General features: G+C 56.1%; 1 protein-coding gene across 1 annotated transcript in view; it reads left to right on the forward strand.

Annotated features, from left to right (window-relative positions):
- Positions 1–16174, forward strand: part of CHD5 (chromodomain helicase DNA binding protein 5) — a 59348-nt gene that overhangs the window by 33154 nt on the left and 10020 nt on the right. The window contains exons 20-33 of the mRNA XM_087858273.1: positions 721–852; positions 3048–3165; positions 4262–4386; positions 5446–5677; positions 5853–5963; positions 6306–6478; positions 7051–7225; positions 7588–7680; positions 7894–7982; positions 8288–8421; positions 8842–8986; positions 9372–9531; positions 11161–11240; positions 11494–11611. Coding sequence (XP_087714399.1) covers positions 721–852; positions 3048–3165; positions 4262–4386; positions 5446–5677; positions 5853–5963; positions 6306–6478; positions 7051–7225; positions 7588–7680; positions 7894–7982; positions 8288–8421; positions 8842–8986; positions 9372–9531; positions 11161–11240; positions 11494–11611 — 1885 coding nt within the window. The remainder of the gene's footprint in view (positions 1–720; positions 853–3047; positions 3166–4261; positions 4387–5445; positions 5678–5852; positions 5964–6305; positions 6479–7050; positions 7226–7587; positions 7681–7893; positions 7983–8287; positions 8422–8841; positions 8987–9371; positions 9532–11160; positions 11241–11493; positions 11612–16174) is intronic.

The following is a 16174-nucleotide window of genomic DNA, read 5'->3' on the forward strand; positions in this document are numbered from 1 at the left end:
GGTCGGACACCAGCTCCGGGCCTGTGGTCTCAGGAAAGCCAATGGTCCTTCTCTGAGCCTCAGCTTTCTCCTCGCTCAAACGGGACAGCAGCGTCCGCGTGAGGGGGTAAGAACCAGAGCCGGAGGTGCTCGTGAAGTGGGTCCTCACAGAGAGCCTGGCGTGCTCTTGCCACCGCCCACCCTACTATTCTGGTTCTCACCGAAACCAAGCGCAGGGGATGCGTCCTCCCCCCGAACAGCAGAGCGAGGCCTGGGGGGCCGTGCTGTGGGTGATCTGCACTTGAGGCTCTCACCACTCGGGCACGGCAGGGGCCTTTGGATGGACGTCCTGCCGGGCTGGGGTGCAGGGCTGGCTGGCCAGGATGCGCCCTCGGGTGACCCCGGAGACCAGGCATCATTCCTTCTGGGAAGGCTGGCTTAGCTTAGGACTCTGTCACCCGCCTGGTGGCTGAGGATGTCCCCGGTGTCTTGGTGGAGCGCCAGCAGGGGGAGACGGAGGGCGGGCCGGCCTGTCCGCGCTGCGCCTGGGACCGCTGTGCCGGGAAGGGGCCGGTGAGATGCGTGGCCCCTTCTGCCTCTACCGAGCCTGGCCTGACCCGGGCTCGGGCTTTGTGCTCAGTCCATCACTGGGCCTCTGCCCCACCCCTGCGGGCCTCGTTGGTGCAGAGCCAGAGAGCAGAAGGGAAGCCCCCAGCGCCCCAACTCTTGCTGTGTCCACAGGAGGCCCCTGTCTTGCCCAACGGCTCCTACGACGGCAGCTCCCTGGTCAAGTCTTCAGGCAAGCTCATGCTGCTGCAGAAGATGCTGAAGAAACTGCGGGACGAAGGCCACCGTGTGCTCATCTTCTCCCAGGTGAGCGGGCCCCGGGGGCTGGCTGACCTCCCTGCCTCCCCAGCCTCCACGCTGCACCCTGCGGAGGGCACCGCCGCTAGCTGGGCGCACAACCCGCAGGCAGCCCGCAAGGCCTGGTGCTGTTCCTGTGGGGACTGCCTGTCGAAAGTCACTCCTCTGTGCCCAGGCCTGACACGGCCAAGGGAAACTGGCCGGGTGCCAAGCTCTTGGCACGCAGGGCACCTTGGCTGTAAAGGCCAGTGTCTTCCTCACCACTTGCCCCTTCTGGCCTGCTCCTGAAGCTGCGGAGCCGGTTTTGGTGTCCTGGCTGGCATGACAGCCCTTGCCCTTCACCCCTGCAGCCTGACTTCCCACAGAGGGGTCCGGGGCGGGCTCGGGGGGAGCCCGCCCGGGGGCAGCGCCAGGAGGCCTTCTCCAGCACTCGCAGCATTGCCTCTTGGGTGGTCAGAGGCATGCTGTGCAGCCTTGGGGGTCAGCTGGTCTGTGTCCTCGTTCCTTCATCCCTCTGGTTGCATCTGTCCACCGTCAGGCTCTATGCTAGGCACGGGGCCAGTCCCTATCCTTGAGACACTCGCAGTCCAGTGTGGGAGACAGAGGTAAAGACACAGTTACTTGGCTCTGGGGGCATCTCTGTGATGGAAGTCACAGCAGTGTTCCTGTGGGGGCCTGGTGGTAAAATGCTTCCGTGTGGTGAGACCGAGCCCGGCCCCTTGCTCAAAGCTACAAAGTAGGATGTGTCTGCTCTGTGTGCTGAAGCCGACTGGTAACAGCTGCTCCCGCCTGCAGCCCCTGATCCCATCATGGGCCTGCAGGAGGCCGAGGGATTTGGGGAAAGCTGACCAAGCCTGGGACTATGGACTGGCCTGGAGACTGGATCCACACTTTCCCCCAACCCCCTGCCGACATAAGACAGGATTCTGGGCTGAGGCCTCGAGGGACCAAGTAGAAGGAACTGCACAACTCCTAGAAGTGTGCACAGAGGGAAAGTTCCAGAGACAGAGCCCTCCCATCCAAAACGAGCCGAAAAACCCCACCGCCAGAACTCATGACAAAAAGACATCCCACAAAACAGTAGGTTAGAATCCGAATGAAGGGAATAATAGAACAGGCTGAAAAAGACTTGAGACAAACATGTTCAGGACCCTCAAAATTAATGGAGTAACACCTGTCAATCAAGAAGAAATCAGTTAAGCACAAGCAGGAAGGAATGAAACAAGAAGAATCGGATACGAAAAGGATCTGCCTGCAATTGAAATGAGACATTACAAAAGATTGGATTAACTCTCGACCCTGGTGAAGACACTGCTGATGAATGCACCCAGCAGCCCTGAGGGATCGTCCCAGAATGCAGCAGAGAGAGAGGAGCTTAGAAATGAGAGATCGCTTGGAGGACCCCTTGGGAAGAAGTAGAGAAAACGGTGATGGAAGCTGGACTCCGTGAGAGCTCGCAGACCCGGGGAAAGACGCGAGCGAGGTCTCAGATCTGGAATGCACTCTGGAGCACAGAGCGAGATATAGAAGTATAAACACTTCAGAACCAGTACCTACAAGGAACGATGAGCAGACTGTCCTCGGACTTCTCGTCAGCGACAGTGGGGGGCAGGGGACAAGTGCAAATCTCCAGCACCCTGTGGGAGCAGATTGTTTTATATCCAGCTGAACTATCTCTCAGGAATGAAGGGAGGCACACAGCAGTAGGGGAGCCCCGAAGGGACTGCCTTCCTCTTCTTATAAGGAGCGGTGAAATCAGGGAAGACCTCACAGAAGAGGTGCTGTTTGAGTTTCCTAAGCAGGAAGGGGGTGGGCATTACAGGAGAGTCCAAGTAATTTGGGGTGGCTGGGGGGTATGACGGAAGCTTTGAGAAATGAAGCCTGGGCGGACTGGGCCGGGTGACGAGTCCTGCCAGCCTGGAGTGCCAGGGCAAGGAGCTGGGACTTCTGTGGGGTGAGAGCAGGGAAGCTCATGCTCAGAGCTGTGTTTTAGGCAGAGGGCTGTGGGGCTGGCGTGGGGGATGCTGTGGCTCTGGGGGTTGAGGTTGGAGGCTGCACTGTTCTCCAGAGAGCCCCGTGTCAGGTCTGCCTGGGCCCACCTGTCTCCCCACTCAGCAGGCTGCTCTGTCTTCCCCCACGTGCCCATGGCCCCATGGGGTTCCTTGCTCCGTGGCAGTCCCTCAGGCATCCCATGTCCCCTGCAGATGACCAAGATGCTGGACCTTCTGGAAGACTTCCTGGAGTATGAGGGCTACAAGTATGAGCGGATTGATGGTGGCATCACTGGGGGCCTCCGACAAGAGGCGATCGACAGATTCAACGGTACCCCTGCCTCACCCAGGGGTTCTTGATGGGGACCCCATGTCTGCTTTTTCTCCCAGGCTGGGATCTTAGCCAGGCCCCCCAGGTGGCTGCTCAGAGTAGCTTCCCCTCAAGTGGCTGAAGAAAGCAGACCAGTCCTTAGGTCCTAACAGCTGCCCCTTAGTTTTAAATGCTAAAAGGAGTTAATTCCATGGACCTTCTGGGGGCCAGCTGGGGTGCCGAGGGGTCCAGGAGGTAACCTGTGCAGAACCGAGAACCAGACAAGGAGAAAGGCAGAGAGGGGGGAGAGTACCACCTCTGTTACTAAATGAAGCCGGCCCTGACGGTCTGGCTGTCACCTGTGGGCTTCGGATACTGACGTCAGACCGACCAGCAGTTATGAGCAGTGCAGGACGGGCCAGCCCGGGGCCCCACTGCCCAGATGCCCAAAGGAGTGGTTCCCGTTGTCCACTCGTGATGGAGGTAGAGCCAGTATGGAGTTTCTGGATCTAGACGGAAGTGGGAGTGGCCGAGGCACTGGGAGGACTGGGAACCTGTTTGCACTCTTGTGGGCGCACAGGGCAGTCCCAGGTTCCGTAGGAAGGGCCCAGAGGGGCCTGAGTACGAGCTGTCCTGTGACAGTGGGCACTGCCCAGCAGGGCGGCTGGGGCCCTGGAGCTGTGACCCTGAGTGCTCCCTGGCCACGCTGGTAGCATCATGGGCTAGGCAAAGCTGGGAGGGCACGAAGGACTGAGCCCTCCAGGGCCGACCCTTATTAGGGACTCTGCCCGTGTTTGCTGGCTATTTGTACTACGTTCTTTGTCCATCTGGGCTTTGAAAATCAACTTCCTTCTCACTCAGGGTCCCTCCTGTTGGATCAGGGCTCAGAGCACAGCTGGGGGCTAAGTGGGGCTCGAGTGGGCTGCTCTGTGCCCACCCTGGGCCCCTGGCCGCCTCCAGCTTCCCTGAACACAGCTGGGGCTGTTGTTGTCCATGATGGGATCACAGTCCCCAGTACCCGTTCCCTCTTGTATCCTCTTCCGCCCTGCTCTCTGCTGTCCACCTGTCCCCTCCCTCCCCGCTCTGACCCCACCGGGCACCTGCCTCTCTTCCTCAGCCCCTGGGGCGCAGCAGTTCTGCTTTCTCCTCTCCACCCGGGCGGGGGGCCTGGGCATCAACCTGGCCACAGCAGACACCGTGATCATCTACGACTCGGACTGGAATCCACACAATGACATCCAGGTCTGCGGCCCTGACACCACAGCCCTCTCAGACAGCCCCTTGCCACCCCTGGTTCTGTGGGCTTTCCACCCCTCCCCCTCAGACTGCATCTCATGGGATCCCAGCCCCAAGAGGGGCCCCGGGCCGCGGGGAGTGGAGGCTTTGCCCTGCCCCTCCGGCTCCCTCATTGTACAAAAGAGGAATTGTCCAGAGAGGGCAGGACACACAGCACTGTGTGCCTGGTAACCCCTGGTCCATCCCATCACTCTTGGGACCAAGGCCATGGAAGGAGGCAGGAGGAGGGAGTCCTGGGACCCAGAGGGAGCCATTTGGAGAGGAAGCAAGGGAAAGAGAGTGGGGGGCCAAGCCTGTGGGAGAAGAGATGAAGGAGGGGGCAAAAGGGGCTGGTGAGGAAGGATGGAGAGCTGAAGGGGGGAGGGGTTGTGGGAGTAGAGACACACACACAGTTGTTGCCTGGCCACCCCACCTGGGGCAGGGATGGACACACGCACACACACACACACACACACACACACACACACACACACACACTCATGTCTCACGCACACGTGTGCAGCCATGAGTAGTCACCCGCGTAGGTAGCAGCACACTAGGGTCTCATCCTGCAGACGCCTAATGCACAGAGCCTCAGGCTTGTCCTCATACCACCCCAGACAGCTTCTGGGCCTTGCTGCCCTCCCGAGGTGGCCATGCAGTCCCATGCAGTCCCATCAGTGAGCGGCTCAGTCACCCCATCTCCCCAGGACTGCCATCAGAGCCCCACGTGGCTCTGACACGTCCAGTGCACTGGCTCCACTGCCCCTTGCACACATCGCTGCCCACCTGCCGTCATGCCCAGCTCCACGCACACAGGCGCCCAGGCCCACGCGAGACTACACATGGCTAGGAAGCCAGCACAGCTGCCCCGATGTGTGTGCATTTCCACGGGGTTACACAGCTCGTTCCATGCAGAGCATGCCCGTGAACATGTGTGCACACCCCCTTTCTCCATGGGGTGCCCGGCCCTGCACCCCCAGCCCTCGGCTGGGCCCCAAGCACTGAGCTGCAGCTTGCCCCCAGGCCTTCAGCCGCGCCCACCGCATCGGACAGAACAAGAAGGTGATGATCTACCGCTTCGTGACCCGGGCCTCGGTGGAGGAGCGCATCACGCAGGTGGCCAAGCGCAAGATGATGCTCACGCACCTGGTGGTGCGGCCCGGCCTCGGCTCCAAGTCCGGCTCCATGACCAAGCAGGAGCTGGACGACATCCTCAAGTTCGGCACAGAGGAGCTCTTCAAGGATGACGTGGAGGGTGGGCGTCCAGGGCGGCTGGGGGTGGGGGCTGTTCCAGACACCCATCCCAGGGCCTGCGCCGGCCCACGGCCTCTCTCCTCTGCTCCCTGTCTCCGGCCAGGGTGGGTAGGGCCAGGGCGGCCTCTCTGGGTGCTGCCCCCCAGTCCTGCAGCCCCTCTGACTCTGTCCTACAGGCATGATGTCTCAGGGCCAGAGGCCTGTCACACCCATCCCTGATGTCCAGTCCTCCAAAGGGGGAGCCCTGGCTGCCAGTGCCAAGAAGAAGCATGGCAGCACCCCGCCAGGTAGGAGCTAACTCAGCCCAGCTCCCAGCGCCTCCTGTGCTTCCAGTGGCTGTTCCTGGAGAGGAAGCATTTCTCCCCACCCCGCCCTGCCCCTTCTGCATTTTGTCGTGCTCTCCTGCCCGTCCCCACCGGCCACTCACTAGGGTAGCCGCGGACTGTTGGGTGGGCAGGCAGTGGGGCTGTTATGGTGCAGGTTCCGCTTTCTGGTCATCGTGCTCCTCCGCTGCAGCCTCTGCTGGGGGGTGGGAAGGGCCAGAGTCAGAAGCCTGTCCCTGTGGGGTCCCCACGGTCGGACCTGGGCACCCCCATCTGTCCCCTCATTCTGCACCCTGCCTGCCCCAGGCGACAACAAGGACGTGGAGGACAGCAGTGTGATCCACTATGACGATGCGGCCATCTCCAAGCTGCTGGACAGAAACCAGGACGCCACGGACGACACGGAGCTGCAGAATATGAACGAGTACCTGAGCTCCTTCAAGGTGGCGCAGTACGTGGTGCGCGAGGAGGACGGCGTGGTAAGCCCGCGGCCCCGCCCCCGTCGCGGCCCCGCCCCCGTCGCGGCCCCGCCCCCGTCGCGGCCCCGCCCCCGTCGCGGCCCCGCCCCCGTCGCGGCCCCGCCCCCGTCGCGGCCCCGCCCCCGTCGCGGCCCCGCCCATCTCCGCCCAGCAAACTTTTATCTCCTGAGGGCCAGTCTGTGGGTCTTTCTTGAGTGGCCTCTCTGCTTTCTCCTCTACTCCCACCGTCCTCTACGCCCTTCGTGCTAATTATCGTTCAGGAACCGGGGGGCCTCCTGAGGGCGGGGGTGGGGCTTACTCAATTCTGTACCCCAATACCTGGCACAAGGCCAGGAAATACTTGTGGAGTGTAGGAATTAATGAACGAACTGATGAATGAATGAATGAATAACTGACAGGAGCAGGATGAAGACCATTTGGGGCTGGGGTGATCAAGGTGGCTTCCTGGAGTAGGCAGGCTTTCAAATTGATCCCTGAGTTCCTGGAGGGTGAGGTGTGGAGGCAGCAGGAGGCTCCCAGGGGCCTGTGTCTGCGGGTCCTGCCGTCATGGGCCCCCGTGCCTGTGTCTCCAGGAGGAGGTCGAGCGGGAGATCATCAAGCAGGAAGAGAACGTGGACCCCGACTACTGGGAGAAGCTGCTGCGACACCACTACGAGCAGCAGCAGGAGGACCTGGCCCGCAATCTGGGCAAGGGCAAGCGCGTCCGCAAGCAGGTCAACTACAACGACGCCTCCCAGGAGGACCAGGGTGCGTGGCCCCCGCAGGCAGAAAGCACGCGGACGCCCGAGAGTAGGGAGTGTGGGGGCTAGTGTGCATGTGGGGGGTCTTCTTGGAGAAAGGGGGCTTGGAGCAGGTGTGGGCTGTTGGGTGTCGGGGAGAACTAGATAGATAGTGGTCCCGTGACTTCCTTGGGCAAGCCTCAGTTTCCCCATCTGTAAAAGAGGGAGGGTCATGGTACAATATCTTAGGATATAGTGCAGGGCTGGTGGGATTCAGTGAGCTCACAGGAAGTTCCCCTGGGGCTGTTTTCATTGTCTCTCTCCCCACTGGGCTGGGGTTTGGGGGGTTGTTGGGGCTCACTCTGTGCCTTTCCACGTGGCCCTTCACAGAGTGGCAGGACGAGCTCTCAGATAACCAGTCTGAGTATTCCATCGGCTCCGAGGATGAGGACGAGGACTTTGAGGAAAGGCCCGAAGGGCAGAGTGAGTCTCAGGGCTGCTGACCCTGGGGTGGGGTCCAGACCTGTGTCAGGGGCTGATGGTCAGGCTGGGGTCCCCTGGGAGCATCAGGACAGTCATCCATCCTTTGGGGGATGTCCTGAGGGATCCTGCTGTCCTGGGGTGAGTTGGTGGGTAGGGTGGGGGGTCAGGACACCCCGGGCTCCAGTGAGGTGTTGTGGTGGGGCTACTTCCCAGGTGGACGGCGACAATCCAGGAGGCAGCTGAAGAGCGACAGGGACAAGCCCTTGCCACCTCTTCTTGCCCGTGTGGGTGGCAATATCGAGGTGGGACCCGCCTGCACACCCTTTCCCCAGCTCCCCTTCCCCCTCCTCAGAACAAAGAGCTCACCCCTGCTACACCTCTGGGGTATGGAGCAGGGGTGGAGGCAGGAGGGCGAGGGGCTTGCCCAGGGTCACAACTGTGTAGAGGTGGGGCCAGGACAGACCCTGGGTCTGGGCTCTGCCCTCTGGGTCCCGCCCAGCTGGAGGCCCCTGCCTTCTCTGTGCTCCTCCCTGCCTCTTCCCCTCCATATGCCTTTCTCCCCATCCCTGAATTTTCTGTGCCTTCACCCCACTCCCTGCCCACCCAGGTGCTGGGCTTCAATGCCCGGCAGCGGAAGGCCTTTCTGAACGCCATCATGCGCTGGGGCATGCCCCCCCAGGACGCCTTCAACTCCCACTGGCTGGTGCGGGACCTTCGCGGGAAGAGTGAGAAGGAATTTAGGTAAAGGGGCTGAGGGGGTGGCCCAGGGTGTAGCTGCCCAATGCAGAGTGGGTGGGCTCCATGGGACGAGACTGCACGACGGGCATCATTTGTGCTCTCGGCCTGGGCTGCTTGTCTGGAGGATTCACTGTTGTCTGGCCTTCTGGTGGCTGGGGTCTAGGCCCGGGCAGGGCTCATTTGTAGAAAACATTGACCAGCCACCTCTGCTAGACCAGATCTGGGGCAAGGGCTGTCCTAGGGGTTCCCTTTCCAGGGGAGGCCCCCTCTGTCCTTTCCTGGGGGTCTGACCCAGCAGGCCTGGCTGGGAGGCAGGTGATGGATGATGGTTCCAGCCAGGGGGTTTGCTGGGGGTCCTGCCAGCCCTCTCAGAGGGTCCTCGCTGGCCCCCCACTCCCTGAGCCCCAGTCCCCCCCACCCCAGAGCCTATGTGTCCCTCTTCATGCGGCACCTGTGTGAGCCGGGGGCTGACGGCGCAGAGACCTTCGCGGACGGCGTGCCCCGGGAGGGCCTCTCGAGGCAGCACGTGCTCACTCGCATTGGGGTCATGTCACTAGTTAGGAAGAAGGTGGGTGAGTAAGCCTTGCCCGGGCCTTTCCTGGCGGCCCCCCATGGCCCTCGTGTGCCCCCTGGGGGTCAGCGGGCAGAGGGCAAGTGCCTGGCTCAGGACACTGAGTCAGGCTAGAGGGACCGCTCTGAACACCTGTCTGGGTGGGGGTGGGAAGGCTGGAGGTGGGGATGGCAGGTCACAGGGCAGAGGACACAGAGAGATGGGGGTGGGGGTGGGGCCTGGCACGGCAGTTTGTGGTCAGAAGTGCATTTGGCTCGGCTAGCCTTGGGGGGAGGTGGCATTCATCCCAAGCCTGGGACACCCCCAGTCCCACTGGCTGCCCGAGGCCCTTAGGGCTGAGCTGAGACCACCTCCCTCTCTCCTTCCCTGCCTCCCGCCCCAGGTTCAGGAGTTTGAGCATGTTAACGGGAAGTACAGCACCCCGGACTTGATCCCTGAGGGGCCCGAGGGCAAGAAGCCAAGCGAGGTCATCTCCTCGGACCCCAACACGCCAGTGCCCGCCAGCCCTGCCCACCTCCTGCCGGCCCCACTGGGCCTGCCAGGTCTGGGCTCCAATGAGTGTGTGGGGGGGCACCTGGGGCACGGCGGGTGGCAAGGCCCCAGGAGAGCCTGGGTCCTCCGCACGACCCACGTCGGACAGCCTCCCTTCCCCCCACGAGCTTCTGCCTGCAGAAATGTTGCTCTCCTCAGACTTTCTCTTTTTAATGGCTATTCGTAGACCAGAATTCGTAGACCTGAACATTCGTAACTACTGTTGAGGAGTTACTGGTACATTCCCAGGTTGCATCGCTTCTAATGCTGGAAGGTTTTTGTACCCCAGAGAAAACCTCGTACCTGTTAGCAGTCACTCCTCGTCCCTTCCCCTGCCAGCCCCTGGCAGCCACTAATCTTCGTTGTGTCTGTGGCTTTGCCTGTTCTGGACCTTTCCCATAGATGAAACTATATCATATGTGGCCTTCTGGGTCCGGTTTTGTTCTCCAGCCTGTTTTCGAGGTTCGTCCGTGCTGTAAGGGGGGTCATTGCTTCATTCCTTTTCATGGCCGGATACTACTCGGTTGTATGGATGAACCCTATTTTTGTTTATTCGTTCGTCAGCTGATGGATTTGGGGTTGTTTCTACTTTTTGGCCAGTGTGAATAATGTGAGGGACGCTGCGAGTGGCGCGTGGCTGTGAACGTCCGTGTTCGAGCGAGGACACATCTCTTCACTGCCTCTCTTGCGCGTGTCGCTAGGAATGGCCTTGCTGGATTGCAGGGTGTAATGTGCGGAGGAACTGCTGGATTTTTTCACAGTGGCCACGTCCTCTTACATTTTCCCCAGCCACGTATGATGGTGCCAGTTTCCCCACATCCTCACGGAACATTTGTTGTCTGACTTTTTGCTCGTAGCCATCCTAGTGGGTGTGAAGTGGTATCTCCCCGTGGTCTTGATTTGTGTCTCACTGACGGCCGAAGATGTTGAGGATCTTTTCATGTGCTTCTGGGCCACTTGTGTATCTTCTTTGGTGAAATGTCTTTTCCAGATCCTTTGCTCTTCTTTGATGGGTTATCTCTTTGGTGATCCATGCATTTATTTGGGCAAAACATCTTCTTCTCTCAAATGAACCTCGAAGGCCTGGCGCTGACCTACCGATGCCAGGTGACACGTGCCGCTTCTGGGCACAAGTGTGCCCTTTGGAGTGGACAGGCCTGGGTTTGGTTCCTGGCCCTGTGAGAGCCCCGTTTTCTCATCCGTGATGTGGGACAGGCTAGTGCCCACTTCCCAGGGCTACTTGGAGTACGAGAGTCACCGGCACTTGGCAGGCTGTCGAGAATCGGCCCAGTAAGGGAAAGCACATGGCTTGTCAGCCAGCCGGAAAGCGGGAACCACACCCAGCTGTTCTGGCTCCTAGGCCAGCCTCCACCCACCTCACCTCCCTGCTTTTAGGTGGGGAACCCTGCTTTGGGCAACCCTGTCCCATCAGCCTCTGGCTTCTGCCTCACTGGGCCCAAGGTTCTCCAAGGATCCCCATGTCTGCAGGCTTAACCTTGGGTCTGTGGCTCACCTGGTTCACCTGTCCTTCTCCTGGAGGTGCCTGGCCCAAATGGAGCCACCTGGTACCCCCGTTTCCTGCCCTTCACCCCGTGCCTGCCCTCGCCCACCTATCTTACCTCTTTCCTTTGATCTTTCAGACAAAATGGAAGCCCAGCTGGGCTACATGGATGAGAAGGAGCTGGGGGTTCAGAAGCCAAAGAAGCCCCCAGAAATCCAGGTATGGAAGGTGCTGGTGTCTGGGCCCCTGGGGGGTGCGGGTTGGGGGTTGGGTCTGGGGACCTTCTCAGCCCTTGCTTGGGCAGCTGGAACCCAGGCCTCCGGACACCACATCGGGGCCTCTGGGTTTTGGAGAGCAGGTTGGGAGCGCAGATGGGAACCAGGAGGGTGGGTTCCCAGCCTGGCGCCTGTCCTCTGCCCTCCACACTACTGAGGCCCCAGGCCTCGCAGCATCCCGAGCCTGTCCTCCCCAGGCCCTGCCAACTGCCCAGGACAGAGTGGAGGGCGAGGACAAGCATGAGAGCTCAGATGGCAAGGAGCGGCCGGAGGAGACGGAGAAGGCCCCGCCGTCCCCAGAGCAGCTGCCAAGAGGTGCGGCTTCCCACGGTCACCCCCCCGGCCCCCCCCGCTCCACGTGGCCTCTGGCCTCAGCAGCCCTGGCTCAGAGGAGGGCGGCCAGCGGCCAGGCTGTGTTCCCCTCCGTCTCTCCCTGGCTGGGCGGTGGGCTCAGTCCTAGCCCAACAGGGTCTCCAGGATGAGGAGAGAGCCAGGGGCTCAGGTCTCTACGGTGGATTTCACCTTTTCCTACGATGCCGAGTTCGGGGGTTTTCAGGCTGTCTTTTTATTAGGATTTCTAACTCTGTTGCACCGGGGTTGGGGCCCATGAGTCTGTATGCTATTGTTTCTACATGGTGTCGATGAAACCTGCTTCCTGGCATAATATGGTCTTGTGACACGGTGTGCTTTTGAATTATGTAATATAGTATGATTTTGTAAATGGTCACGCGTGCTTGAAAAGATACGCCTATTCTCTGAATCGCCGGGTGCGAGGTTCTAGATACACGTGTCAGATCATTATCTTGTTCGAGTTTCTTATATCCTTACTCATTTCTGGCTTTGCTTTGACCTGTCAAGACTGCGAGACTTGTGTCAGGATCTCTCACTATGACTGGATCGGTGTCTTTCTCCTTGTAAGGCCAGAGTAGGCCTCGTATCATTTGAGACTGGTTGTTAGGTGCATATTGGCTTAGGTTTTAGATATTTTTCTGGGAAGTGTGCCTCTTACATAATGACCCTTTTGTTCCTCCTGATACTTTTTGCTTTAAGGTTTATTTAGGCTGATTCGGATGATTTTGTTGAGTTTACATTTGGTATATGTTTTAATATCCTTTTACTTCAAAAAATACATGTACACACACTCTTTTATGATATAATCACACAGGATACAGTTCACTTATTTTATTAATTTATTTTTAAAGATTTTTTTTTATTTGAGAGAGAGGAGCGAGCAGGAGCAGGGGGAGGAGGGGGAGGAGCAGAGGGACAAGTAGACTCCCCACTGAGCGCAGAGCCCGATGTGGGGCTCAATCCCAGGATCCTGAGACCATGACCCGAGCGAGCCAAAATCGAGAGTCGGACGCTTAACCAACTGAGCCACCCAGGTGCCCCACAGGTCACCCATTTAAAATGTACAAGTTGGTGATTTTTAGTATATTTGCAGAGTTGTGCAACCACCAGCACAAATAATCTTAGAATGTTTTCATCACTCCAAAAAGAAACCCCACGTCCATTAGCATTTGTTACCCATTTCTTCCTCTCCACCCCAGCAATCACTCATCTACTTTCTGTCTCTATGAATTGGTGTGTTCTGGACATTCCATGTAAATGGAACGTCAAATAGATGCCCTTTCGTGTCTGGCTTCTTGCACTTAGCTTCATGTTTTCCAGGTTCGTCCACCTTGTGGCGTGGACCAGGGCTTCATCCCTTTGTCCTCGCTATAAATACAGTGCATTAGTATTTATCCAGCCATGAGTTGATGGACATTTCAGTTGTTTTTAATTTTTGGCTGCTGTGAACATTTATGTACCGTTTTTTGTGTGGACATAAGTTTCAGTTCTGTTGGGTATCTACCTCGGAGTGAAATTGCTGGATTGTATGCTAACTCTTTGTTTAGTATTTTGAGGAACTGCCAGATTGTTTTCTCCAGTGGCTGTACCGTTTTACATTCCCATCAGCAATGTACGAGGGTTCTGATTTGTCCACGTCTTTGACAATGCTTGTCTTTTTTTTTTTTTTTAAGATTCATTTATTTGAGAGAGAGAGAGTGAGCACAAGTGGGGTGGGGGGGAGAGGGAGAGGGAGAGGGAGAGAGAATCCCAAGCAGACCCCCTGCTGAGTGCAGAGCCAGGTCCACGAGGCTCAATCTCATGACCCTGAGATCATGACCTGAGTCAAAATTGAGAGTCAGACACTCAACCGACTGAACCACCCAGGTGCCTCTGACAACATTTGTCTTTTGATCATAGTCATATCAAATGAGAAGGGGTGAGAAGGGGTATCTCAAATGGTTTTGATTTGTATTTCCATATGCATAAAGATGCTGCGTTTCTTTTCATGTGCCATTTGTATATCTCTGTTGGAGAAATGCCTTTTCAGGTCCTTTGCTCATTTTTATTTGGGTTATCTTTTTATTACTGAGTTGTAGGAGTTCTTTATAGATACATGTTCCATATCAGATATATGATCTGCAAGCGTTTCTTCCATTCCTTTACTTTAAAACATTTTTTATTGAAGTATAGTTGACATTTATTCCTTTACTTGTAATCTGTGTAATTACATTTTAGGTATATGTCTTATAAACTGTGCATAGCAGGGTTTATCTTCAGTTCACTCACAGAATCTCTATCTTTTAGCTGGCAAGTTTGATCTCTTTACATTTATTGTAATAGCTAGCTATTTGGATGTATTTCTACTCTCTTATTTTGTACTTTATATTACCCTTGGCTTCTTTTTCCTCCTTTCCTGCTATCTCTTGGATTGATCAGACTTTTTTTATATTTCCCTTTTTGTCCTTAACTCCTTCAGAAAGTGTATAGTCAATCCTATTTTATACTCTTAAGCTTTTAACATGTATCCCTCTTGAATAAGAGAAGGGCTGTGGGTAGCCCCACTCCCTTTCCATCTTCCACATGCTGCTGCTCAGTGTTTTAGTTTCAACTTGTTTTCATTTCCCAAATTTGTTATGGTGCCTATTTCTAAATCTTTAATCCTTATTTAGATCTTACCATTCTTAGCAGTTTTGTGTTTGCTTTCTTGTTGATCATTGCTTCCTAAAGTGTCTTTCTTCCTAAAGTAGACCCTTTAATGGTGCTTTCAGCAAATTTCTGTGTGTGGAAGATTCTCTCATTGCATGTTATTTTCCCCTTTACTCTTGAATAATAATTAGCAAAGGACAAGATAGGATAGGGGTTTTCCCTCAGCACTTCTTTTTTAAGTAGGCTCCACACCCTGTGTGGAGTCCAACACAAGGCTTGAACTCACACCCCTGAGGTCAAGACCTGGGCCAAGATCAGGAGTTGGATGCTTAACTGACTGAGCCACCCAGGTGCGCCTTCCCTCAGCACTTTGAAGATGTTTATTCCCTGTGTATTCTGGCTTCCACTGTGCTGAGAATGCTGCTTTCAAGGTAATTGTTGTTCCTTTGTGGGAAATCTGCCTTTTCTGTCTTTCTTGACATGATAAGACCACTTTTAAGATACTCTGTTTGTGTTTGGTCACGTGTGGTTTCACTCCAATGAAATTTTTAATTATCTTGCTTGTGATTGTGATTTTTAAAGCTGAGCATTATGTCTTTCATTGATTGTGAGAAAATTCCCAGTCATTCCCTCTTTGAGTATTGCCTTTGTCCCCATTATGTTTATTTTCTCCTGGCATTCCTACTACTCATCGATTCCTTCATTCATCCAGCAAACATGTATTGAAGGCCTGCTGCGTGTTGGGTGCTATCCTGAGTCCTGGGGACACAAGCAATACACCAAAATAGCCCAGCCTTCACGTGGATTTGTATTCTAGCCGGGTAGGCAGGCGATCAGCAAACAGAAATATGTCTTTGTTCAACAACAAACTCCAAATGTGAGGAAGAAAAGAAAGCAGGTACAAGGTTAGCCAAAGATGGGGGCTGGTGGATCTGTTCTGTCTCTACTTCTTTTTTGCCTCTCTGGCACAGCTTTTCTTTTCTTTTTTAAGATTTTATTTATTTGAGAGAGAGAGAGAGCGCCCACACGCACATGAGTGCACAAGTGGGGGAAAGAGTAGAGAGAGAGGAACAAGCAGACTCCCCTCCGAGCACAGCACCTGGACATGGGGCTCGATCCCAGGACCCCGAGATCATGACATGAGCCAAAGTCAGACTCTTAACTGACCGAGCCACCCAGGTGCCCCTCTCTAAGGCTTTTTGAATCATCATTAGCTCTAGCTTCTGCTGTTTGCTTTATCCTGTTTTGTTTCATCATACTTGCTATTTGTGTTATTTTCTGTGGCTGCAGAACGAATTATTATAACCTCAGTTCTTCAAACAACTCCCACGTACGAGCTGACAATACAGTGGGTAACAAGTCTGACTTGGTGTGGCTCAGTTCTCTGCTGAGGGTCTCGAAAGACCGACATCGAGGTGTTGGCTGGGCTGAGTTCTCGTCTGGCAGCTCAAGGGGAAAAACCTGCTTCCAAGCCCACTCTTGCTGGCCGACGTCAGCTCCTTGGGGAGGGGGCCTGAGGCCCCATTTCCTTGCCGGCTGTCAGATGGGGGCTGTTCACTGATGTTCTTTTCTGTGACTGGTTGGAGAAAACCCTGCTTTTCGAGGACTGGTGTGATGAGGTCAGGCTCACCCAGGTAATCTCCCTCTTGGAGGGTCACCTGTGCCCCATCCCACGCCCCACTTGTACTCCAGGGCCCGGAAGTCTTGGAGGACATCTCAGATTTCTGCAATGAAAATGTTTAAAATGTTAATGATTGTGTATTTTATTTCTAGAAGTTTTAGCTGGCTTTTTCTAGTTTCCCTTTTTTTTTGTGGACTTGTCTTATTATGGATTCTTGTCTTTCTTGTCTCTCTCGCTGGTGGATGGATACATGTTTCTGAATTTTGGTTGGGTGCACC

This window comes from Ursus americanus, chromosome 33 (genome assembly GCF_024610735.1).
Source record: "Ursus americanus isolate L20-20 chromosome 33, mUrsAme1.1.p, whole genome shotgun sequence".
Lineage (NCBI taxonomy): Eukaryota > Metazoa > Chordata > Mammalia > Carnivora > Ursidae > Ursus > Ursus americanus.